The sequence below is a fragment of the Camarhynchus parvulus genome, chromosome 10, assembly GCF_901933205.1.
Source record: "Camarhynchus parvulus chromosome 10, STF_HiC, whole genome shotgun sequence".
Taxonomy (NCBI): Eukaryota; Metazoa; Chordata; class Aves; order Passeriformes; family Thraupidae; genus Camarhynchus; species Camarhynchus parvulus.
In genome coordinates this window covers 18272076-18298846 of record NC_044580.1, presented here as the reverse complement: position 1 = coordinate 18298846, position 26771 = coordinate 18272076, and the positions used below count along the sequence as shown (strand labels likewise).

The 26771-nt window shown below is 43.8% G+C and overlaps 1 protein-coding gene across 1 annotated transcript in view; it reads left to right on the top strand.

The window, feature by feature from the left end:
• The window catches only part of MEGF11 (multiple EGF like domains 11), a 252337-nt gene that overhangs the window by 175407 nt on the left and 50159 nt on the right, over positions 1-26771 (top strand). Inside the window, 4 exon segments of the mRNA XM_030955179.1 lie at positions 3169-3343; positions 22953-23073; positions 24508-24671; positions 25076-25178. Coding sequence (XP_030811039.1) covers positions 3169-3343; positions 22953-23073; positions 24508-24671; positions 25076-25178 — 563 coding nt within the window.

The window sequence follows — 26771 nt, the reverse complement described above, 5'->3', positions numbered from 1 at the left end:
AGAGTTGAACAAATAAAAGTTGTTAAGATTCAATGCAAACTATGAAGGATAACACTGCCAAACTCTTTGAAGAGTGTGAGGCTCTCTCACTGCTCCCAGCAAGGGCTGGAGAACAGATGTTGGTGGGTTTGCCTTTGGGATCCTTTTGGAACCCTCCCATTCTTACAGCCATCCTTCAGTGATCCTTTTGCAGAGCAATTGTTCATTAATTTCAGTTTTTTGGGGGCTGGAGAAATGCCTCACATGCACTGTGACCCCTGCTGGCAAAATGTTAGATGGACATGTGGCCTGGGAAGGGGCACTCAAAAGGAGGGGAGGAATTATACAGATATTTATAAAAAATGGTAGCTGTATTTCCTATTCAGGTTTTATTCTGCCTCAAACATTTCAGCTTCAGTCCAAATAGCATTTAGTTCACTGGGCAGTGTGGATACATGGATGTTTGGATAGGTGATAGATGAATTTCCTGGCTCTGTTCTATATCTAGGTTCATAATTTGACCAGAATGTGATTGAACAAAATGCCAGCAGAAGAGAAACCTTCCTAACACACACACACACACACACACACTCCATCATAAGCTGCAATATATTTAGTATGTAACTCTGCTCACTTTAATTAGGGGAATAGTTCATACAAACCAGAGAGAAAAAATAATTAATAGAAAAACTTTGTACTATTTAGTGATATCAGCTGCAGATCTTGAAAGAGTTTCCAAAGGGAGAAAGGCATCATTTTAGAAATGGGAAAATTGAAGGCAGAAGAGTCAGTTAGGTGGCCAAGATTCCCTGGCAGGACTGGGAAGAGAACAGCTGCCTTGTGCAGTTTGGGAAAACATCTAAATCTCAGCCCTCCTGAAGTTAACACTGCATCGGGCACCTGCATTGTCAAACAAGTGCTTTGGAGGTAGGAGAAAAACAAAACCCTGATCTGCTCAAGCTGATAACAAAATTATCCTTTCCTCAGTGGGAAGATTATGTGGATGGAGGGACCGAAACATCTGCATTGGATTTTTCTGGCTCACAGTGCCATGAAATGTGGACAAAGCTTTGGTGGGTCAGAATCTGCCCTCAAACTTCTACTGGCCTTCATTTTGGAGTCCAAGTTCCTGGTCTCCAGTAGATTCTTCTGGAAAGCCTGTTTGGTTTTGATTCTTGTTTTTATGCACATCAGGATGAGTTTTAGCCCTTAATACATCACTTGTATCCCATGCAAAAAAGCTGCCCATGCTGATGAGGGAGCCAAGCTCAGAGGAAAAATTCTGAGTAAATATTTGGTGGGTAATATTTGATTTACCCACCAGATGCAGTTCTTATGGAAGCACGTGATACATGTAGTAGTAGTAGTAGTAGTAGTAGTGGAAAGAGAGCAACAGAAAATTCATTTCAAAATCCTTCTTTAATGTTGAGCTTTCTGCTTCTATTAGGTAATGATTAATAGACACGGGGGGAAACATGAGCTTTTGTTATTTTCATCTGAATGTTAAGAGGTGCTTTGTGAAAACCATATTTCAGGGACTGCTTTGTCATGGATGGTAGTTTGTTATGCTGATGAATTGTTTTAATTAGTCAGTAAAACACTATTTATGATGAAACGTTTGACACTTAGAAAATTTGATCCTTTTTAGTTGCCACACTATATGACCAACCTCTCCTAACAGAAATTGCCTGAAACATAGTTGGAAATTACATTTTATGAGGTTACCTTGAAAATTAACATACACAATATTAATTTTATAGGTGTAAAGAAACCCATTCAGCCATGTCTACAGTCTTAAACTGTAACAATAAATAATCGTAAAGGAACAAAAATTGTTTCTAGGATGCAAAAAACCAGAGATAGGCCCAGAGAAAGATCCCACCTTGCAGAAGTCTATTCTTCTTGTTCTGAGAGTAAAGAAAACAGGATTTCTGGCAGTATTATTTTTCATCTCTCTCACTGAGGACTGCACAGTGCCATTACTGCAGTGCTGAGGTGCAGAGGCCACAGAGTGGGCTGAGCTCTCAGGTGAAGCCTCACACTCCCAGCTGGCCTCAGACAATATCCCCCAGGAACCTCCATCCCTTCAAACCAGGAGTTAACCCATCTCCAGCCCCTCTCCTGCTCTCCCAGCCCCAGCCTCCTGCTGTGGGAAGGTGGTGCCCTGAGGAAACCTTGAGGAGGAAAAATGCCCAATCAAGATGAACAGTTTCTTGCAGGAGGAGCAGAGGGGTGCGTGTTCCACCTAGGGATGCAGAAGGACTGGGCATTGTCCGCTCTTTGGGGCTTGATTCTGCTTTCTCCTTTTCTCTGCATGTGCTCTTACCACAGTGTGGAATTGACTGGATAGAAATGAAAGCCAGAGGATTAATGTTGTTCATTATGCAGCAAAGAGGAACTTGACTCATTTCCCTGCACAGCTGTGACTTAGTCCCAGGGCTCCTGTTTAACTCCTGTCCCGAGAAAACCCCAAAGCTTCAGGTGCTGATCAGTTCTGGTCACTATGGCTGAATATTCCCTGCAAAACTCTTTTTCCAAGGAAAGTTTTCTCTTCCAAAGCAGTTTCCTTTCTACCTGTGCCTGCTGGAAAGTTCTGGTGAGGTGGCACTCACTTTTAGAACACAAATGACAGTGGGATGGGATGGGATGGGATGGGATGGGATGGGATGGGATGGGATGGGATGGGATAGGATAGGATAGGATAGGATAGGATAGGATAGGATAGGATAGAAAAGGAATAGAATAGAAATAGAAATACTGTGCCCTTGAACTCAGGTTTATCTTCACAGCTCTCTCGATTGCCTTCCTCCACCCCCTGGAACTTCTCCTATCCCTGAACATCTTTAGCTGGCTGCATTACAGCCACATGGTGCAGCACGTACCTGTATACAGCTTGTAAGGATTAATGGTGTGGTTGATGTCAGTAATCCAAGTCACACTGATTTGAGAATGGAAGAGCATCAACTTCAAGGTGTAAACTACCCAGTGCTGTGGCAGTTCCCAGATGTTTGGAAATGCTGGGTTATTTAGCACCAGATTCTCTATTCACATCTCAAATTATACAGCTGCTCATATCCACCACCCTGAAGAGTTTCCAGGCTTGTCCTGCTCTTAGTGTGACACGTGAAATGTTCTGAGCTGTGTTTTTCTTTCCTGCCCAAATCTCATTAACATCTGTCTCCTCATTAGTTGCCATCCTCTGTCTGGGGAGTGCAGCTGCAAGGCTGGCTGGGCTGGGCTCTACTGCAACGAGACGTGTCCCGTGGGCTACTACGGCGAGGGCTGCCAGGCGCCCTGTCCCTGCCACAACGGGGCCGACTGTGACAGCATCACTGGCAGCTGCATCTGCGCCCCAGGCTTCATGGTGAGTGGGGCTGGGCATGGGGAGGGCTTTCACAAAGTGGCTGCAAAAATAAAAGAGGGGTTTCATCTGATTTGAAATAATATTTGCATCAAAGCAGCCAAATGTGGGTCATTTTCACCCATCCTGTGCTAATTCCACATTGCTGTCCTCTGAGTAGTGTCAATCTGTGGCTGCTGGTTGTTTAGTTAACATCTCTGTTCTAACTTTATTACTCTTATAAAGATAAAGATATGGTTTCCCATAGTATATTCTAAGTCAAGACATAACAAAAAAGGTGTCAGATTATTGTCTGCCTGGAAGAGCAGAGAAAGAATTCTCATGGCCATTCAGCATGTTCCTTGTCAGTCATACAGTGATTTTAATAGATGAAGATATTTTAAAATGTTACAAATGATAGAGCAATTTATGTCTTTTCTGAGCCTGTGTGGCAGGTGTCTTTTACCGAGCATCAGAAAGAGCTTCAGACATTCTGAGGTAAACAAGCGTTGCATTTTATAGTTGAGATGTAAAATGGCTGAAGAAACCAGCCAAGATGCAAACATCCAAACTTCAGAGTTAACCATTGCCAGGCTGCAGCAGAAAGTATTGGGACATGGATCCAGGATCCAGTCCTGCTAAGGCTGGGCAGAATGGAATTCTTGCCAGTAAGTTCCCTGGTTATCTACATATGAAGCTTCTCCCCTTCAGGAGCACACCACAGAAGAGAAATGCAGGCTGTGTTTAGGAAACACTACTTTCCAAAGGAAAAAAAATACTTTAAAGAGAGAATTCCACCAAACTTCACAAAACATTGGCTTTCTCTGTCCTTCATTCTGCACGATCTGTCCACACAGGCCTATGTTTTCTATACTATTATAACAATTATGAATTATAATTACTAAATTCACTAGAAATCAAGGGACAGGCTGCACAGCTGGGACAGATCCTGGGGAGGTCCTGTATGAGATTAGTGGGATGCCAAAGACTTTTTTGCCTCTTTCCTTCTAATTCCACACCTGAGCTTGTGATCCTCAACTGGCATCTGCAGAGCTGTGCAATTGGAGCTATGGCTCAAAGACACTTTTGTTCTCTGCCTCGTGCCAGCAGCTGAACCTGAAAGCTGGAGCTTCCACTGATTTCCAGGGGTTGTCTCAATGCCAGGTATTAACAGATTTATTTAGGTGTGAGGGGCTGGACTCAGAAGCATCTGTGCAAGATAATTGTACTTAGAGATGGGGTGGGGGGAAAGAAAAGGTCTTTGAGGTTTGATTCCCGACTCCACAAACAGAAAACAAGAATTTATCTTCTCTATACAGCAGTTGATACACAAGTAGAGGAAGGATAAAGGCAGCAGCATGTTAGTAACAGCTACAAAATAAAAAGATGCCAAGATCCTCCTTCTTATTAGGAATGCTGTCCAAATTTGCAGCACAAAAGCATTTAGGGACCCTTTACTGTACACATTTTAAAAAAGCATACCTTGTCCAATATACATTGCCCCAAGGCAGCATTAGTGGAGGCAGAAAGCCTGGGAAGTTCCTATTGCATTGCTTCAAAATAATATTTAATCTCATAATAAAGAGCTTTCTTGCATTGACATTTAAACAGCTTGGTTATTGAGGATAGCTCTATAATCACTGAAGCATATTTAGGCATTAGTATCATTGCTCTCACATAATATACTATAATCTCTGGCAATTAGTCCATGAGGGGAAGTAAAGCCTTGAAATTGCTAATTTATTGCCTCTGAAGCATATTTGTCATTCGTGTGCATGCCAGATGAGCTGCAATGGTTCTTTCAAGTGCTGCAGAACACAGGCTGTGCAGAAAAGTTGCTGGGAACCTTCCCCTCCCACCCCGGGGCGTTATCCTGCCAGGATGCTCCGGGCAGGGAGGAGGGAGCTGGAAAAGGTTGTGGGGCCAGAACCAGGCTGGAAGTGCTTTATCCCAGTGACACACTCCAAGCAGGTTTCCCTTCAGGTGTTCCTGCCTGGCTCTTGCTGAGGCAGCAGGGGAGGTTTGCCTGGGGGTCGGGCTTTGCCCTTGAATTGGGCGAGCGCGGGTTCCGAGCTCAGGATGTGTCCTCTGGCAGAGCTGGCACTGCAGTGCTGCTAACGCTGAGATGGGCACAGCTAATTATTCACAAAAACCAGAAATGAATCCCTCTTGCTTTTTCGAGTGTGAGCCTTGGCTGAGGCAGCCACACGGGCAGGAATTTTGCCACATAATTGGAAAGAATAAAACCAGGAACAGCATCTTCCATTTTACAGCAATGTTTGATCTACACATGACCTGGGGCAGAGCAGTCTGAGGGGCTGCTCAGGAAGGGGGAAAGGGAGGAAAAATGGTGGGAGATGGGATCTAACTGCTGAATTTATCTGCAAAGGCAGAGGGGTTGGACCCACAGGACTTTGGGAATATTGGCTGCCTGGAATATGCAGTGCCCAAGGAAGGGCAGTGTTTTCCTGACAAAGCACTCCTCCTGCCCACTCCTCCAGCACAGATGGTGGGTTTTTAACTCACCCTGCCTGTGTCAGGGCAGCTGGGCTGGGTTTCAGGATGAATCATCTGCTCTCGCAGCCAAAACAGGGACATTTTGTTGGGATGCAGAACAAGCCATTAAAAACACAAAGCATCTGGTCACCTTTATTAAATGTATTAAGTGAAAAGGCAGCCATCCCATAGGCTGCCATGTACGTGAGCAGAGCTCTTAATTGTTGGAAATTTAAGAAGATTCAAGTTGTAAAATAAAAATGTATGTGGTAGCTTAAAGAAAATACATTATTTATTAGCTGTGACATTTCCAAAAATTAAAATGCAGAAGCTAAATAGTGGTGAGCTTGCAGTTTAGGATAGAGTTTCAAAACATCTTCTGTCTTATTTTTTCTGTGGATGTTTTAGGTCGGACTCAACAGTCATATTTGCATATGTCTGGCTCCAAACCCAAATGACAATGTTGTAAAGCTGTTATTGGGTATCAGAGTATTTGTGTGAGGTGCTGCTGTGATCCCATGGGGGATGGCTCAGTTTTACCTCTGCAGGTTCTGGAACACCGTGCAGAACTGGGTATGGATTTGACTGAGGGATCCACAGCTCAAACCAGGCAGTTCTTGGAGGCAGCATACAGGGCAATGAGAACAGGATAATGGTAGAAGAGACACAATAAAATCCTCCCCAAAATCACAGACCTACTCCCCATTGCTCCACAGGCCTGCTGGGAATGCTTTGCTTCCTGCATCCCACTTGTAAAGGAGGATAAAGGCTGTATCAGTTTAACTCAGATGATTGCAGGGAATCATCATTATAAGCACACCAAGAGGGCACTTCCCTCCAACTGGGACTTTTAACATATTTGAGGGTTTCCTCTTAGCACTGAAGTGATGAATTGCCAGAATGCTCTTCTGAAGAATGGTTTTGTAAAGCTGTTCTGCTGCCATCTCATTTGTGACCAGAAGGAACCTGGCAAACACACACAGGGAGTGCACAGATCAGCCCTAAAAAGCGCCAGGGGACAGTCTTGAATGGTAGAAATTGGATCCTTGTTCCCATGTGGAAATGGCTGCTGCTTGCAATAAATTATCTGGATGCAATTATGGGGTTGGTGAGAGGGGTTATACTGACTTGTACCTCCCCCTCCTTTCAAATTCTGCTCCAACATGTTCTCCTATAAGTCCACTGAACTCAGGTGTGCAGGAGGGACATAAAAGAAAGCAGGACTTGCCACGTCCTCTCCCTCTTCTTTTGTTTTTGGTCCATTGAATTTTATTCCTGTAATTCAATAAACGTGGTGGAGAAGGCCAGAGGATATGAATTAAATATGACAGGAGACCACAGGAATCCTGACCTTGTGTCTCACAAGGAAATCTTGAAGCCAACCCCCTGCACGTACCTATCAGCATTTTAGCTGCTGAAATCATTATAAATGCTGTTTAGAAACAAGTAACCTTACCTACTCCATGGCACAGCTAATTGCAGCTTCCCTGAAAGCAGTGCCTATCTAGAGACCTCATCCCTTGCTATGCCTTTGTTTCTTTACAGATGCTATGTTTTCTTCTTTTGAAAAATGGGTTTCACTTCAAATGCTTCCATTCTGTGTGTTGTGGCAAGGAGAGATGTAGTTAAAACATTGCTCAGCCCAAGACACTCTGAGAAAACTTTTAACACTTCTCTGTGGAATGTGTGGTCAGCTTTTACTTCGGCGGGCACTTAGGTCTATATTTCACATCCAGATGACAGAACTTATATTACTTTAAAGAGTTCATCTATTTATGCTGCTATTTTTTGAAGACCTGTCTGCTTTTATTGAACCCTGTGTGCTGGCAAGCAGAGCAAGCACTTCATCACCAAAATGAAAGAATCCATTTTGACATTTCTCTCTTTCTTTGCTATATTGGTAGATCCCACACAAGCCAATCACATGCTGCAAAGTATGGAAACTACAGCAGTGGTGATCTCTTATTAGAAAAGTTTTCAGCTTTTGGAATGGCTCTTGGATTCCCTAAAGTTTTCCAAGATTTATCCCAGTGCTGTGCATCTATAGCTATTTGCATCTTCTGTTTGCATTGTATCAAAATTGCATTTTAAAAGCACAATTAATGCCTTTCAAATATATCCTTAAAGAGGTGCTTATGTGTATGGATCTCTGGCTGGGCTCAGTGGGAATCTGGGCACTTAAGTACTGAAACACAGGCTTCATTTGGGTCTGTAAGTCCATAATTTTGTCTGGCATGACTGAATTTCTCAACAGAATGCTTTTTCTACCACAGGGGTACAAATTGTTCCCAGGGTTTACATCAGAGTAAAACTTTACAACCTACCTGCACATTGAGTAAAAGTCAGCCTGTGTAGCACAGAATGAACAGTAGCTTGAGCACTTAGTAAAAATAAGTATAAATTATAGTGCCGTAAAGCTTTTCAAATGCACAGCAAATGCACACCAAATTTTGCAATGGATAATCTCCTGGTCAGTACAAACACCCACACACAGACTCAGACCAGTCTTAGCCTGCTCTGTGCCTACTCACTGAGTAAAATGACCAATTTACTGTTCCATAGAATGAAAAGGACCGTGATTATGGTCCTTTGGAGGTCATAAACACTTAGAGGCCCAGTCTGTTGAATATTCCAGCCCTAGCAGGCTTCCTTCTGGCGCATACCATGTCTTTTGTTCCCTGGAAAAAAACATACAGAAAAAACAATCTTTATATTAAGAAAAGTGGAAGCCTGTTCTCCTGTCGTACACCTTTAAAATTCTCTCTGTTGTCTAAAAGAAAAAAACAGAGTAAATAGAGAGGAGCACCTTATCTTATCTTCAATTGAATTTTCCCTGAAGGACCCGAGTCCCAGGCAGGTCTGGAGAAATTGGAAGCATCATTGCCTGTAGGTGTTTTCTAAACACAAGGTACAAATTTATCAGAGTATTCCCTCTCTTCTACATACTAACTTTCATCTTTATTCTAAATGTATCATTCTTCACCACTTCACAAGGAAGCAGGGGAAAAAGTGGATGAGACTTCTTTGTGTTATAAGCCCGTGGTTCGGTAGTAAAATTATTTTATAAATTTCACAAAATTCTTAATATAAAAAATGAACGTAAGGCTGGCAATAGAGGATCTGGTTTGGGGGCTTTAACTCATTTAAATGATCCATTTCTCTTTGAGATAATTCCAAAAGTACTTCAGTGGAAGCTCATCGCAGAGCAACAGGGCACCTCATCAAAAGGTTTAAAAAGAAAAGACGAGGGGAAAAAATCTTCAATAGAGCCTGTGTCCTTTTATCCTTGATTTACCGAGCATATCAGTTACCCCCCTTTGTTAAAAGCTCTTTTCATTTCTAGGTATAAAATAAATTCAACCATTTTATCAAGATGTTCTTGTTACCAGCCACCAGTATAAATTTTACTTGCTGTAGGTGGGGGAGAGGTTTCCTGGCACAGCAGTTGTCCAATTAACTGGAGTATCACAGGCAACAGGAATGGTTTGCAGGGTCTGGTTTCATGAATTACCTGGGTGCAGGGGGAAGATGTATTTTCTCCTCTCTGCTTTCCCATTTGTGTCCATGACCCAACGTCTCAAACCCACAGAGAAGGGCGAGGAGCAGAGGCAGAGGTGACGAGGAGAGGCACCCTCACTGTGCAGGTGGGTCTGAGCATGGCCTGCAGCTGGCAGGGTGTGAATTATTAATTGATAATAAAAGTAAAACAAGTTGTCTTAGAAGTTGTGGAGCTACAAGAGCCTTGTTTGCAACAAGAGCCTCTCCTGCCCTGGCACAGTAATGCTGTCAGGCCTCCTTTGATGCTTTACCTGGCCAAGAACCCTCAGGTGGGCTCAGGGACCTCAGCCTCAATCCCCTGACTGCATAACCAGGTTAAAGTACCATGGATCACATTCCCTAAAAAAGAAAAGGGTTTTGCTTGAGCAAAAGTTGAATATTAAGTCAAGACATAGAAGAAACTGATTCCAATTCTCCCAGCCTTTGAACTCTTTCGTGGTTATTGTTTTTTTCCTTTGTTTCACCTCAGTTATCCAAAAGTTCTTAGCAGAGTTAATTTTAAGAAGTTTGGGAGCATCCCACTGTAGCCCTGAGTAATTCCTCAGCCACCCCTGAAATAAAGAGACATAGACAGGGGAAGGACCAAGCCAGCAGGAGGACTGTCCTGGTGATCCCAGAAACAGCTCAAAAGGGGAAGTCCCTGCTGGGATACAGGGAGCCGTGAGATGCAGCTGAGGAGTCACCAAAGGAACCTGGCAGATTCAGAGTGTTCTGAGCAGGTTTGAGAGGCTCCTTTGGTCAAAGCTAGCAAGAAGGAAATGCAGTCTCTTTGATAACAGATATCAGTGTCAGTTTTAGGTCTGGAGGTGATGTGAAAGGCAGAGATATGGGAAATTCAACTAAAGTATCCTTCAAAAATTGAAGATATAGCTGTGCCGTGGGAAACCATGATGGAAGTCAAAAATTATATTCACCTGGTATTTAAAAAGTGAATAAAGATGAAAATCAGTCAGCCAGAACAACACAACCAGGCCCCTTACACTAACTGTGGCTGCATCCCAGATCCCAGATCCCAGATCCCAGATCCTTCCTTCCTGGTTTTGGTCTCTGGGGAATGCACTCTCCTTTGCATTTGAATTTTCTTGGTATATTCTAGATACAGATTAGTCTGAAAGCTCAGCTGATTGTTTTTTGAAGCTTACAAATTACTTCACAAGTGGATGTGGAACAAGCAGTGGATCTCAAGCAGGCAACAAAGCCTCTCTGTTCCATACAGCCCAAGAGTGAGCTGGAAGAATGTTTTTTGAATGAAGGAAGTGACACTTTCCCATTGGACAGAAGTTTTCCTGTCATCTGGGCTGCAAGTTGGAAGGTCTGAGCTTACAAACAGAAATCAAAACATCTCACACACAATGTTTTGGTACATTTTCCACATCAGTAGTGCTGATCACAGACCATTTGCACTTACCAAGATTTTTGCACCATCACACAGCAGATGAAAACTGCCTCTGAATCACGTCTTGATGTCCCTTTTCACTGATGGCATCTGAATTTTCTTACCCACTTCTCAGCGCATACAAAAGAACATATCTGTGTGTATGCAATGGCTGTGCTTTGATTTTTTGTGGTCCACTTGGGCTAATAACAGACTATAAAATTTTTCATCCCAAAACTACTCAGTGGTGTGATCAGTACAGACTGAGAATGATCTTCCCTGGGCTGTGCAGTGCCCTGCATGGAATGACTTGGTCTCAGTCCAGCTCCCTGTGGATCAGTGTGTACATCACAATCCCCATTTCCATCAGCAGCCACCAGCAAATTTGCTGGCACATTGAGCCTTTTTACCATTTTCCCTTCACAAACCATTGCTTCAGGTCAAGCCTGGTGACGTGGCTGTGTGATCCATCTCAAGGTCCCTGTAGGGCTTTTTCTGGGAACAAAGAGCACAGGTATTGAGAGCTTTTGGACCAGCACCCTTCATGAGCCACCCAGCTTGTCCTGCACCTTTCCCAAATGGCAGGTGAGGTTGGAAACTCAGTCCAGCTGTGAGGTGACACTGCCACACGTCATTCAGGGAACAATGGACACAACCTTAGTGCAAGGGAGCTGGATGTGGGCTAAGCCAGGATTTCAGTAACTACTCACAAATGTATTCTCCTGGCTCTGCTGAATTACAGGAGGAGATAATCTCCATTCCAGTGCCAACAGGGAAGATCATTATGGGGAGGCCACCTGTGTATTCCAGGCTTTCAGACCAAGCCGCTCCCCTATTGATTTTGATATCACTGTTTTATATCAGTTTTATAGAGGTTTTCATATCGGTGCTGTCAGTCAGGCCGGCTGCTGTTCTCCCCTGAGTTCCTCTGAACCAATTAGGGATTTCTGTGGGAGCTGCAGCGTTCCAGAGCCTGCAGTGCCCTGTGCCCTTCCAAAGCCTGCAGTGCCCTGTGCCCTCCCAAAGCCTGCAGTGCCCTGTGCCCTCCCAGAGCCCTGTGCAGTGCCCTGTGCCCTCCCAGAGCCTGCAGCCCTGTCACACCCAGCTGCAGGGGGAGGAACAGAGGCTCTGCTCCCACCTCAGGGCGTTTGGAGGGTGCTTTAGAGCAGTGAGCTGTTGTACCTCAGTGTTTAACAAGGTCACTGAATGCACAGGACACAATGGCTCCCGCTCAGCTGTGCAGACTGCAGCCCTTTCTTTGAATTCAGTGGAACTTTTCAGAGCCTTTTATGAGCTATTCCATTTCATTTTTCTCTGCTCACTCTCTTGTCAATGCACAAGCTCCAGAAATTGTCTGTGACAGCTCAAATTTTGCTTCGCCAGCCCAAGTTTACCTGAGCACAACTGCTGCCTTCAGTGGGATTGTCCCAGGTACACAAGAAGGGGTTTGCCTCAGTGTCTGCCTCCACTAATGAGAAGGTATTCACTCACACACAAAGTTTATAATTTGATAAGAACTCTGAGCAAGTCCCAGGTCTTCTCTTTCTTCTCGTATTTACTTTTACTGGGCTCCGCTGCAGTTTTATTTACCCGAATAACTCCAAAGTTTTCCTAAGTGGGTCCAAAGGAACCAACTTGGTACAGAAAGCCTGAAAGCCTCTGCCTTTGTTGCTAGTTGACATATTTCATGTGTTTTATCCTTAATTGGCAATGTGGCTGTGTCAAATTGCATTTCTCTTCCTGTAGCCTCATTCAGAGCCAGTGGAGCTCAATATTCTGCTCAGACAGAGTTATTTGATCTGAATTTTGCAGAGGGATGAACTGCTTACCAATAGCAGTGCCTCCTTTCATCTATTAGGCTTCCAAATGCATATATCCTTATCCACACTATCTATGGTTCTGTGCATGAAAGTGTTGGTAGCTGACTCTCCTGGTAGCTCAAATTGCAAACTGACTTCATTAAAACCTCCTAAGGACAGGATTTAAGTTATAGGTTAGTTTTGCATTTTATTTTCTGTGCGACTCTACTGTCAAAGGCCTTGTCTTTCACAATCAGACATGTAGAAATGAAAAATCCTGATTTTGTTTTCTTATGCCAAAGAGCAAATGAAATTTTACGAGATCTCAAACTCTTTTGCCATAGGGTTTTGATTTAGGAATCTATGAGAGTTTGAAGGGGATCTCTCTTAACTGCCTGTGTGTGATCACCTGGTTATTTACCAGCTTTTCAGTTTTACATCACAAACCCATTAGCTTAGACTTGACATCTTTTCCTTTTTAGATGCTCTTTTTCTGCTTTCATCCTCCCATCTGTGGATCCTGCAGCTGAGAGATCCAAGGTTCACCACAGCTGTTTGCAGCATCAGCCCTGTTCCTTTGTGTTTTCCATCCACATTGCTACTTCCATGGCTCCAGTGCTCATAGCAAGGGGCCGGTGGAAAACTCCTGCTGTTTCCAACACTTTTAGCTTCTCCTGGACTCAGTCCTTTGGGGTGTGGACACAAGGTCAGGCGTGCGCTGATGGACTGGTTTGAAGCTGTGCTTGGACATTGTCCTTAATTGCACAATACAGCAGTGGAAGAAGTCTAAAAGAAAGTTTGCAAATAATGCAAAAATATTGGGATTGTCAAGGCAGTAGCAAATCTGGGGAAAGATTCCTGTTCCTGAATGACTGGGTATGTTGAAATTCAGTATTTAACAATATAGAGTAGTAGATGATAGGAAAATAATGTTAAGTAAATACACAAAAAAAGTGAGTTCTAATTTAATCCCTGCTATTCAGAGAAAGAGATCAGGCAATCGCTGTGGGTAGTTTTCTGAAAAACTCAACCCCTCAATGAGTCTGAAAAACTCAAATGAATCCAGAGCGCCTGACAGAATAGTTAGAATGATCAGGATGAGAAAAAAACAGGATGGAAAAGCCTTTTTTTTTGGTATTGTGTAAATCCATAATATATCCAAGTCTCAAATTACTGCACACAGCTCGGCTGATTCCTGCTTACAAAGGATAGAATGGAAATGGTGACAAAGATCATCTTTTATATGGAACAGTTTCTATAGAGAGTCACTCGATGAGCGGAACTCGGCTCCGCAAACAGATGGCTGAGGAGGGACACGCTAGAGATCTGTGGAGCTGGGGATGGTGCACAGAACATGAACAAGGAATGGTTATTTACTATTTCTAATAACCCAGGAACAAGGGCCAACCAATTAAATGATTGCACAGCAGGTTAAAAACAAAGAGAGTGCTTTTCACAGAATGCGTAATTAAGTTGTGAAATGGCTCCCATAAAATGGGAATAACAGTGGGATGATTTTGCTTAGAGAGGGGGTCACTGAGGGTAGGGATGTGAGAGGTCTCTCACTCCATGGGGGAAGGGGAAGAAGGAATGCATTCTTGCTACTTATCACAGTATAAGAAGTTTCCCAATTAAAAACCAGGCAGTGGGTTTGAAGCAAGCAGATAAAGATGTTTCTTCTCCTTTGTATTTATAATTAAACTGTGGATCTTCTTGCCAGAAAACATCATACAGGCTGAAGGTATAAATGATGCCTTTTATTTCCTGTTTTAGCTGATGTTCTTTTTGCAGAACTGTTCAGACTTGACAGCCAGAACCCACATTTATTATTGCAAAAAAGTCAGGAGGCCACAGCTGTTTTACAAGGTGGATCTTGGACTGTGACACTCAGGCTGTGTGGATAGACCAGAAACCACCCCAAATTTCCAGGCAAAAGTATTTCCATTAAATAGCTGGGGCAGAATTGACAGGCAGCTCTGGGTTGTCACTTGAAGGTCACTGCCTGGCACTGAAATGCTAATCTGTATTTCCAAAAGGCTCCTGTTAGCCACTGATCTGCTCTGCCCAAATCTGGGGAAGGAAATTATGGAACTGCACACAGTGTGTCAAAATCTTTCTTTTGCCACAGTGGTAACCCCTATTTTGATGCCTTCATTTTAAAAAAGGCTCAAAAAAACAGGGTTTTCTAATCTTTACGAGTGTATTCAAGGACTGTGGTTTGGTATTTTGATATTTAGCCACCTTCTACCCCCAGTCTGAACATGAGTAACTTGTTGGGCACATCATGGAGATGTGCCAGAGATGTACTTATCAGGGATGCAAATAATTCCCACTAACTTGAAATAATGCACAGGATGACTGGGCCATTTTACCTTTGAGGATATTTAATTGTGATCTGGCCATGTGTTTTGAAGCATTTTAAAACAGCAGCTGATCAAAGCTGCTTATAGTGAGAGCAATGATCCCCACAGATGTTTGACTCTTTACCGCTTCCCCAGAGTTAAGTTTAAAATATTCTGAAAGTTTGCTCCCTGTCTCACCTGTATAAATCTGCAGTGGCCTTATTCCAGGTTTAAATTCCAGGTTTAAATTGCTTTAACTAGAGAGAACTTGGTTTCCCAGCTGGCCCCACATTGGACATGAGAAATCCCTCTGGTACAGACATGATTTACCTGCCTTGATAATCTGCCTGGTTTACCCAGTCTAAATCCAATTCCCTGAGTTTGGAGAGGTCCCTCCTGGATAAATGTGTTTTGTGATATTCTATTAGGTGAAAAGTGCTGACTGCATAAAAAAATATTCTTGTTCAGAGGTTGATGATCATCTTTTGTACTCTCCACACTACTTTCCTTCTGAATACATTTAATTATATGATGCTGTATTCATTGCCTTGCTGACACTAAAGGGCTCTGCAGTTAAGCCTAAATACTAAACCAGGCAGATATTCAAGTGTTGTAAAGTCAGTCTAGATTTTTTTTTTGCCAGCAAGTGCTACCGTGATTTACAGGAAGAGGGAGGGAGGGTGGGATTTCTTGCCTGCTTTCTTTATTGAATTCTCTTTCCTTTTTTTAATAACCATGTTTAGGTAACTGGTAGTGTAGGAATGGATTTTTTTAATTGCAGATAACTAACTAGTATTGGGCATAGTTTTAGTGCAAACTAGAAAACTGTTCCCTGGTGGTGAGGGGGATTATAATGCTTGCTGACAGAAATCCAGCTCAGGTTTGCTTTTAGTATGCAAAATCCAATTTTTTTAATGAAGGTTTTATTTGTGTTTGTTTTCACTGGATTTCATGAAGGGGAAAAAACCCTCCCAAAGCCAGGATTTGCTGCTTTTATTCATCAGTTTTATTGTGCCAGGGCATTGTTCCTTTTGGCTGTATGGAGCACATTGGAGCTGGAGGGCAGGAGAGTGGTGAGATTCTGTGCACCCTCCTCTGGAAAAGATGAATTTCCAGTGGAGTCCCAGTGTGAGAGGACCCTGAGCCAACAGGCAGTGCCTGACTCCTGAGATGCACAGATCCTTGCATCCTCCACAAAAAATCCCTCACAGCTGGGATTTGCTGGGCTGGAAACCATGAGCCTGTCCAGGTAATTCCAGTTTTCCACATGCACAGTGCCCAGACTGAGGGGCTGCACAAGTTTTCCCATCTTGATAGGTTCAAATTATTCCCCAGGCAGCCAAATCCTATCCAAAGCTCTCCCAAGCTGTGACAAATGATTCCCAAGGTGCCTGGGCAATGGCTTGGGAAAGGTCCCTTCTGGGAGGATGGATGGATAATTGTTGCTCTGAAACCCATTCTAGCCCAGGGACCATAGGGTGAGTACTCGTTGTTTTTTGGGTTTTTTGTTTTGTTTTGTTTTGTTTTGTTTTTTTAATAAAAGTAACCCCTATATACTGTTAATGCATGTCAGATCAATTCTGAGGCTGTGCAGTGGGAAACAGAACAACCCAGGCCGGGAGTGAGAGGTTCTGGGGACTGAGAGGCCAGAAATGAGAACCAATGGTCCTGGATCTTCTGTGGCCTTAATGAGGGAATAATGTGAGTTATGCCTGTAACAGGCCACAGCAAATATATTTGGGGTTATAAGAAAGGAATCCATGAAATTTAACCGGATTTTGTACAGTTTGGAAAATAACAGCTACAGTTACTTTGTGGTAACTTTTACTCCCCTCTCACTCAGAGCTTTGCTAGCAAAGACTATGATCAGTAAAGTAAAATTAAATTGTATCTAATAAAGTACTGTAGGTACTTAAAATTGACATTATTTATAATATTTTGCTTACTCTCTCTTTATAACAAATGAAGTTTCCATTTTGTTTGTATTCTGCTGAATACTTCTGATCCATCATCAAATTTAAGAATTAGTATCAGGCTGAGTAATTCTGGACTTGGCATTTACTGTGAAATTTACTGTATGAATTAGCATATTAGCACAAATTCAGAGGTGAAATAAAATGCTGACATCCATTTGTAAAGGTTTGTAAATCCCTGTAAGGTTATAGGAAGCAAAGGGGAAGTTCTGCTCATTCCCAAAGGGATCCGTGCCTGGCATCTCCGTGTTTTGCTGAGAGAACTGCAGTGTCACCGGGGTGCAGGCTGGGGAAAGCTTTGCAGATGGCTCTTGGAGGGGTTGATGATTTCGTGAAAGACTCTGGCATTCAGGCTGCCAATGGTTCTGTCTTTGGATGAGTCATGAGCTGTAAAGTCACTTCTTTAAGGGTAGGAAAACTCTTTGCCATCCTTTCTGCCTTCCCCTGTCTTCCCCATGAAAAGGCACAGGGAGAAGGAGATTGAATAAGATCACTGGTGGTTTCATTTTGTCCTTTTAGATGTGTATCAAACCCCAGCACAGCTCCATCACATCGAGTTACAAGGTGGGCAAAGGAACTTTTGTCAGTGCTCAGTCACAGCAATCACCTGCACACGGAGCACTTGGCACAGGAGCCTTGCCCAAGGTTTCACTGCATTTTTTCATTAGCACCAATAATAGCCTCTGCAGGGAGTAATTAGTAACACCCAGAGGGGAGAGGAATTCTGCCAGAGGACATCATTATGTCTGGAAAACTAAAGATGCTGTGTAGTAAGGTCATGAATAAATTGTTTGAGTCCAGGGTGGAGGACAAGCCCGGTGCAAGTACAAAGTTTCCCCCTGCTGCTGATCCACTGATGAAGAGCACAGTAATTTCCACTGAACACCATTAAGGAAATTAGTTTGTTCTGACAGTTTGTGTTGCTGGATACCATATGTTTACCTTGAGGGAATGTTTGTGGAGAACCACTTTGGGTTAATTGTAAATGTCACAATTAAATAAGTAAATATAGAGGAGTGTGTCTGTGATGTGCATCAGTGCACAGCCACCATGTCCCAGCACACCGGTGTCCCACGTGCTGTGTGTACACAGAAATATACCTTTGTAGGTGCTAAATCCAAACTGATCAGCTTATCTGGACACACAGGCCCCAGGTACAAACAGCAGCAGCACTTGGCCTCCCTGATCTGCGGATCAGCACACACGGGAGCCTCTGCACCGTGCCCTCCTTTCCACCCAGTGCTCCGGGCAGCGAGCGTGGAGCATCCCTGGGCTGGAGCCAGGGGCTGCACCTGTGATTCACCTGCCCAGCCTGGCGAGGAGGGGGCGAGGGAGGGATCAGAGGGGGTGTTAGAAAGCTCTGATTAGCTGGAGTCCCACTGCACATTACCAAAGGTTCCAGTATTTTGCCTTTCAGCGCTGTCAGTCGCCCCCAGTAACCTGTGGGAGTTGAGGAATTTCAGCACCTCGGCAGATTAAGCCTCCAGAGCAAAGCTGTCACCCAGGTCTTTGTCATGCAAACTTGAGGCCAGGTTCAATAACATCCTGTTCCTCTTCTGCATTGCGGAAGCCTTGAAAATTGATTTTCTGTTTTGCCACTGAGTTCAGTGGAACCAGACTTCAGCCCTCCAAGGGAATTGTATTCCTGTAGATTGTAGCTACTTCTGAAATCCTTAATTTCACATCCTTAAATAGCAAACTTTGTGATAGACCAGGTGTGGGTGCAAACTTTACTGGATGTTGTTGACCATTGTTGAGTTGTTAACTATCTTTATGGTCTGGGATACCCTTTTTTTTTTCCCTTTCAAAATGCATTTCACAGACTTGAAATCCTATTCCAAAATGCACAGGAATAAATACAAATTTGTGTATTGATCACCAGAAAAGGATTTTTAAGGGAGTTGATTGCTGCTTATAGCAGGAATGCATTTTTAAAAGAAACAAAAACTGTAACGTTAATCCAAGGAAAACAGTTTCTGAAGCAGCCAGAGCTTGTTAACACAGCCAACACCTAAGGCAGCATTGTGTCTTTAAGCTCTACTAATATTGAACAATAATAATTTTGGTGGAGGAAAATCTTCGCCGCTCCCTGAACAGAAACAAGACAGATTATTGACTGCCATGTAGAAAGATGGATGCTGTGGCCCTCGGAGTCTATTAATATTTGATGCTGATGGATGTGAGCTGGCAGCCTGAGTTATTAATGGAGTTTGGTTCCTTGGACCTCACCCTCTATCCATGGGGGAGAATTAACCATAACAAGAACTGGATGCCCAAAGCTCTCAGGGTGCTGGGAAGGGCTGTCAGTTCCAGCAAAAATGGGTGTTTGTGAAGTGTTTACAGGCATGGAAAGTCATAGGTGGGGCTGCTTAGGTCACTGCCACCATCCATTCTGATTTCAAGGGGACTTTTAAGGTCCCAGGAATTGTAGCTCCCTCCTCTGTCTTTGCCATGTTGAGGTGCTCCCCTCAGGTCTAGATTTCAAACAAGAAGAGGCTCAGAGGTAATTCTGAGCAGGGGTGAGGTGTGGGACACCCTGTCCTTGGTGGCACTGAGGTGGCCTCTCCCAGGCTGGGGGGATGCAGAGCAGAGAGCAGGAACCTGCTGCTCCACACAGAGCAGGGCATTTGCCACAGCTGGCCCTGACCCCACATTCCCTAAAGAGATTTCCCATTGTTTATGTTAAAGTCAGATTTGACCCCTGAAATTAGAAACAATCCAGTGGATAGATTTGGGGGCATATTTTGATAAGCTGGCCCTTCTAAGTGAAAATATTGAAAATGAAACACGAAACACCTCTGAAAGTTTGTGATGTATTATGGGTCATTCTGATTTGGAACATAGAGATGGAAAATACCAAGTTATTTATAGCTCAATTTCCTAATATAGCTTTAACATTTCCAGGGCTATATGTTTGATTGAATTAGCTACTCCTTCCTAGCATGGATATCACATCCAGGCATTGCACTATCCTCATTAACCTCCCAATCTTAATAGAAAAAAAAAGAATAATCAACATAAGGAGCACAGCTGTTGATTAATTTTACTAAATAGGATAGAAATATAAAGTACCATATTGCAAGAGTGAAGATTCAATACACACAATTTGAAATCAGTTTATTAGAATATATAACTCATTAACAGCTGGATGCATACACTGCAGCATTATCCACTCGGGCAGGTGGTGAGAGGCAGGTGGAATTTACATATCTTTAACAGTACCTGAATGCATTTCATTTCAGAGGTCATTCTCCCAAATCAAGTTCAAAATGTTAATAACAAGGTGTGCATTTATAATTAATAAAATCTTAGAGCCAGTGCTATAGTTCAAGTGCATTTTCCTCTTATGTAATTAAGAAGTTAAGTGTATTTGGCAGTTGTCACTCAGAGAGCTCTGAAGGTCTCACTTGTCAAACCTGGGGATAGAAATCTCATTAAGCCAGGTGGGTTTTTTTTCAGTTAAGGTTTGTTCGCACAGTACGTGAGTGGATGGTGGGCAGCCACAATGCCCAGGTCTGTCAGTCCATAAAGCCAAGTACATTAAAGTAAATGCCAACACTCAAAGGCTTGGAACAAACAGCCTGATGTTCACCTTGTGAGAATCACAGCATCTTTAAGGTTGGAAAAGGCCTCAAAGACCACCAAGTCCAACAATCAACCAGCACCACCACTGTGTTCACCACTAAATCATGTCCTCAAGTGACACATCCACATGGTTTTTTAGGGCTTCAGGAATGGTGATTCCACCACTTCCCTGGGCAGCCTGTTCCAATACTGGACAGCCCTTCCTGTGAAGAAATTTTCCCTAATATCCAATCTAAACCTCCCCTGGTGCAACTTGAGGCCATTTCCTCACCTTATTGTCCTGTCACTTGTTACCTGAGAGAAGAGAATGACACCCACCTCACTACAAGCCTTTTTCAGGGAGCTGTACCCCTTTTCTGTGGGACAATCCAAAGTGATTACAGAAAACCAGTGAATCCAGTCCAGCTGTGCCTGGCCAGGCAGCACTGCCCCCAACACCAGCTGCTCTGTGGTCACAGAACTTCAACAGAGGCACTGGAAATCCTCCTGCTGCCTCCAGCCCTGGCCCCGATGGTGCTTTAGAGGTGTCAGGATGTGGGGATGTGGTTTTGGAGTGATTGATGGTTGGGCTGGATGATCTTCAGTCTCTCCTAACCCTGATGATTCTGTGGTTCTGTGGTTGGTTAATGTGACTCCCCAAGGGGTATTTTAACTCCACATCACTCTGCTCCCCTTTCCTTTTCAAAGGAATTTTCTTTTCCTTCTGGATCACTAGTTCAAATCCAGATAAGGTCAGTTGTCATAGAAATTATTAGCAGTACCAGCAGTTCTGTGTAGTACATGAAATGAGTTGGGAGTTTCATTCACACAGGATAAGGGTTCCTAAGTGGCACTAATTGGCTGTCTAATTGTCACACACAGGAGAAAGGCAGAGGATTGATTAGGCGTGGAGACTGAATGCCCCTCTGCCAGCCCGGGTTCCTGGAGCTCATTCCATAGGCATGCTGGCAGGGTAATGAGGGGCAGCCTGCTTTGGATTTGCTGGCTGTCAAGGCAGCATCTTTTCCTGCCAGGCCTTTGCAGGGGCACTTGTTTTACTCCACCAAGGTCAAAGATAGCATCTTTTACAAACAGTGCCTTCACTCAAAAATCAGAGACTTGCAGGATTTACTTGTGAGCAGTATATTTTAACTGTTTCCTTTCCTTCCCCCTGAAACAGAGTCTTTCTAAAAGGTCTAAAATAGGATGAGTCACACTGGTGTGAGGCAGAACTGCTCCAGCAAAGCAGATGGGGGTTTATGGTGCTCAGAAATCTGTTCATATTTCCTTGTGCTGTCTGGGTGTCTGCTGTGTGATATACAGGCTCCTGGAGGTACTTGTCACAGCATAGGGAAGCTGACATGGTGCATTTCACTCCTGATAAATGGATCCTCCTATCAAACAGTGAAGCCTCTCACCTGCAAAAATACATTTTGACCAATATATTTTCCCCTGAGCTATGGTACAGGTCACACCGTGCAATGGAGTTACTTTTAACTTGTAGTAGGTTCACTTTCCCTGGCATAGAACTAAATTATTTAAGTTTGACTCACTGAAGTAGTAAATTTAGGAGCTAATTTGCAATGTGAAAGTCAGGATTACACACAGAGGAAAAGGAAGCCAAAATACCTTGTATATGTCTAATGTGTAGCCCTAGCTGTGGGACTCAGTAAGTTTACTAAGGCTTAAACCTCAATTAGTGAGGTTAAACCACAATTGCTTTAAACCTTATTGTGCTCACATTTTAATTCCCTTGTTGTATCAGATGAACAGTATTAGTAAGAACTGTGTCTATCCTTTCAACCACAAGCTGATCAGTGCATACAGCACACCAGAATGTAGTGTTAGAGCATTCTATATTTCTGTAAAATATAAGTATTTGTTCTCCTTTCCCTCCCTTTGCCCACACCTGGAGCAGAAATAGGACAGAGCCCACGTTTCTGTGTTCTGCTGTGTGCCTCCTGTCTCTGCCACACACATCACTCCTGGTCTGCCTTCTTCCTAAAGTCACAATCTCATGCAAATTAATTGAAAACAAATGCAGGTACCAGCTACACATCAAAAAGCTCTGGTGCACCTGCCATGTCGTTTTCCTCTCTGCCAGCCTGTGGAAGATGAGCTTGTACGAGATCCTTTTGGTTTTTAACAACCCTATTCTTAGAATATATTTTCCAAGAACCGCAGAGCAATCTCTGCACGGTTTCAGACTGTATATTTTGTGATTAGTGCTTCGTAAGTGATGTTTTGCTTAATGATCTAACATCTGCTCTAGGAGGTTTGTTTTTGTAACTTCCCCACCTCCTGCTGAATGAATGCCAGAAACTTGTCCCTTTCCTCCAAGTCAATCAAAGCACTAATTGCATCATAATCATGGGAAGCAGTGGTGACTGCTCAAGTGCTGAAGGCTCAGCAATCAACTCACAACACTCTGCTCACTGTTCAGAGAGAGAAAGCTTCCCTGTGCCGAGCTGGGAATTTCCTGCATGCCAGATCTCTTCAGCTGACTCTGACTTTTGTGGGTTGCAGGGAGATGACTGCACCATTCCCTGCATGGCAGGGACCTACGGCACCAATTGCTCCTCGGTCTGTAGCTGCAAGAACGATGGCACTTGTTCCCCTGTGGACGGGCTGTGCTACTGCAAAGAAGGTAAACAAAATTCACATTTAGCAGCTCTCTGCCATCAGTTCCTGTCCCCTTTGAAAGTGGCACAGCTGTGCTCTCAGGAACTTCACTATTTTCTTATTCTCCCAGCTCAACAGGGCCTGGACTGCAAGTCCAGTCTCTGCCCTGAACAGGGGTCAGACTTCTCTGCTCTGCTGCAGAAACGTGTCGTGGGTGTAGGGGCAGAAACACTGCTCCTCTCTAGGGGAAATGCAGAACAATCCTCTGGCTGCTGGGTTTTTAGGCCTTTGCTGCCATGTCTCTCCCAGATTCCAAAGCCACTGGGCACAGGAGTGGAGGCATCTTCCTGCCTGTGTGTCCTGCAGCCCCTGGCACTGGGCTGTGCCTGGCCTTGGTCATCCCCACCAGCCTTGATCGGACTCCTGCCTGCCCATCTCCACCTTGGGCTGGTCCCATTGCTGCTGCCCTGGGCTCCTGGCTCATCCCAGCTGCCAGCCCTGCCCTTGGGCACTGTGGGGAGGGCCCTGGCTCTCTGCCCTTGCTGCCATCCTCCTGTACCCTGACATGGTGACACCCCAGCTTTGTGCAAGCGTCCTCTGTCTCCTGTGCTAGTACAGGGTTCAGGATGTGGCTCTCATTTATTTGGGGAAATAACAAGTCTTGCCTGCTCCAAGGTGACTGACATCTTTTCTTGCCACACACGTCCATAATTCCCTCCTGGACGTGGTGGTGAGCACGTCCCATGGATCCACTGACAACCTGAGAATCCCTCCACTGATTCATGGCACAGCAGCTCTTCTGTTCCCCCAAAATCCCAACATGAGCTATGCCTGTATGACATACATGGGCCCTAAAACAGAAGTGAGGCAAATAACCATAAAATCTGGCATTTCAAACATGAATTAATGGATCACTGTAGAACCCCATTTAATGAGGGTGTATAAACCATGAGTTACTGCTCAACTCCATGACACAGAGCTGCAGTGTAATGAAAGTCATTGTGCTCCTGGTAGTTAAGATTTGAGCCTTAATGGCTAGAAATGATGGCACTGGTCTTATTTTAGATGTAATAGCTGCTTTATATTAAATAGCATTCTCAAAAAAAGGAAAAGAAAAAAAAGAGGGAAGAAACAGGCAGCATCACATGAAAAGTTCTTGCAGTCCTGTAGGTCAGAAGGTCTCCAGCCTGACAGACAGGGACTGTCCCAGGAGTTCCCAGAAAGGCATCAGACTCCTAAATCTGGTTACAGCCAAGGCTTTTATGCCTCCATCTGTGTGTAGAGATGCTGGGAGATGGAGCTGGGAGGTCACAATGAAGGGGTCAGTCTTTGACCCCAAGTTAGTCTTAATTTACACCAAGAAACTGGTCCTAGAAGCAAAGAGCTGCAGCTTGCCAGCTGCCTGTCCCTCTGTTTTCATGAAAACATCCCAGATGCTGTTTCTCTCCTGTTTCCTTAGGGTGGCAAGGAGTGGATTGCTCTATTCCCTGTTCAAGTGGAAGCTGGGGGCTGAACTGCAACCAGACATGTTCCTGCAGCAATGGAGCATCCTGCAGGCCAGCTGATGGCTTCTGCCTCTGCTCCCCAGGATGGCAGGGGGAGTTCTGTGACCAGCCTTGTCCTGTGAGTGCAAATCACAATTTGGGGTGCTCTTCCACCATGTTAAATCACAGTCCCCATAGCTCTGCTGAACAGAGAGCAGGGGAGGAGCTCAATTTGTCTGTGATGTCTGAGGAAATCAAGTGTAAATAACAGATTGGGGTTCTAGCAGTCAACTGGATGTATTATACTTTGCATTGTATTTTATCAGAGCTATTGCTCTGTTATCTGCAGTTTCTTGAATGTCATTTTTTAAAGTGATTCCTCATTTGGTTCTGTATAGAAACATTAGGCACTGAGTTTCTGTCTTCTCTGTATGTTAATTTAAAAAATGCAACTCAGCATTAAGAGGGACATGATAGATGATTTTGCACATTTCAGAACAAAAAGCTGATCACCGAGAGGCTTTTTTATTTCTGTTCTTGAAGGATGGAACATATGGCCTTAATTGCAGCGAGCGTTGTGATTGCAACCACGCGGACGGGTGTGATCCTGTCACCGGCTACTGCTGCTGCCTTGCAGGCTGGACAGGTAAACCAGCAACTCCCCTGGGGCTTTGGTTCATTTGGGGGTTTGGGGGTTATGTTGGTTTGGTTTGCTTTGCTGTTGCATCAGTTATAGCCCTGGACTTGTGACTGCAAAATTGTAAATAATAGATTGAGACAAGATCAGCTCAACTTGCCCATATTTAAATCACTCGTGATGGTGACAATAATTGGCATTCATTAAATTTGTATTCAGATGAGTTGAGAATGGCTCCAAACCTGGAGCCAGATGTTAGCCTTCTGTAAAAGCATCCTCAGGAGGGATGCAGATCATCCATAATCCTGCAGAGTTTTTCTCCTTGAACTGCCCTTTCCACAGGGGTGCAGTTGTGGGACAGTGAATCCCAGGACCATCATACCTGGGATGCAGACAGGGCATTTCTGATGAGTCATTACAGCTGCTCCAACATACAAAACTCTGAATTTTCCCATTTTCCAATGGTTCTTGTCACAGGGTAGTTGCAGAGAGCAGATTAATGCTGGTTTGACAGAGCTGTTGTGATTATACAGCAACAGAGAAGAATATTCAGTGAAGTTGGAGAGTCCAGGCTGGAGTTCTCAGTACAATTAGACCTGCACTTGACTCCACACTGATGTTCTCTTTCCAGCTTTTGACAGCAGTAGGGGGCAAGTTATTGACCCAACCATTTCACACTTTGCTGCCTAAAATGCTGGTTAATCTCTCTCTGCTCTCTGTTGAGGCCCTGGGTGGAAATAAAGTTATGTTCCATATACTGCAGAACCACCAGTGGCAATGACAGTCAAAATGCATTTGTATTAACAGCAAGTCATTTGGAAAATTTAATTGTTTTTCAAACAAGTACAAGTTGAGAGGATGCATGGAGCAAGGCAGGCTGATCAGGCAGCCAGCATTTGGGATAGTGTCACCTTTCCCATTGATTTATGCCTTAAACCAACACACACCTTCTGTTTCTGTTGGAGAGAACATCCCACAGCAGCCCAGCTCCCAGGAGCATGAAGCAAAAGCAATGAAATTATGCCTAAAACATACAATGGAAATAATCTTTAAAGAATTAAATAAAATGTAAAAATACTAAGTTCTACATATTGTGTACAGCAAAGCTACTTTTCTAAGATACTGGACATGTAACGCTGAAATGGACGTTTTTCCCCCAAGAAAATCCATTTCATAAGCTCACTCGCATCCCTCCTTCATTCTCTTGCCTTCCCCACTGGCTGGGCAGCATTTATCTTTCTCTGAACCTCCCTGCCATCAATATATCCATCTATCAGGCTTTAAAACTCTACTGTTCATTATTGATGATAAGCAGAGAAACAGTTGCTAGATTTTCCTGTAGTCACTGTGAGCTTCTTCAAGGGAAAAAAATGGCTTTTAAAAGTAGAGTAATTTGAAGAGAGATATTTATATACACCTACTCCAAAGGTTTATTACACCTCTTCTGGATGTAGCATTCCAGAGGAAACTGCAGGGGCTGACCTTTGCAGACAATGCAGACTGAAGGTGTGGCTTTTTCTCAAAGGCATTTGCAGCAAATACTTTGTGCTTACTGCCATGCACACCTGTAAATGGACATTAAATGCAGATACTAATTAATTA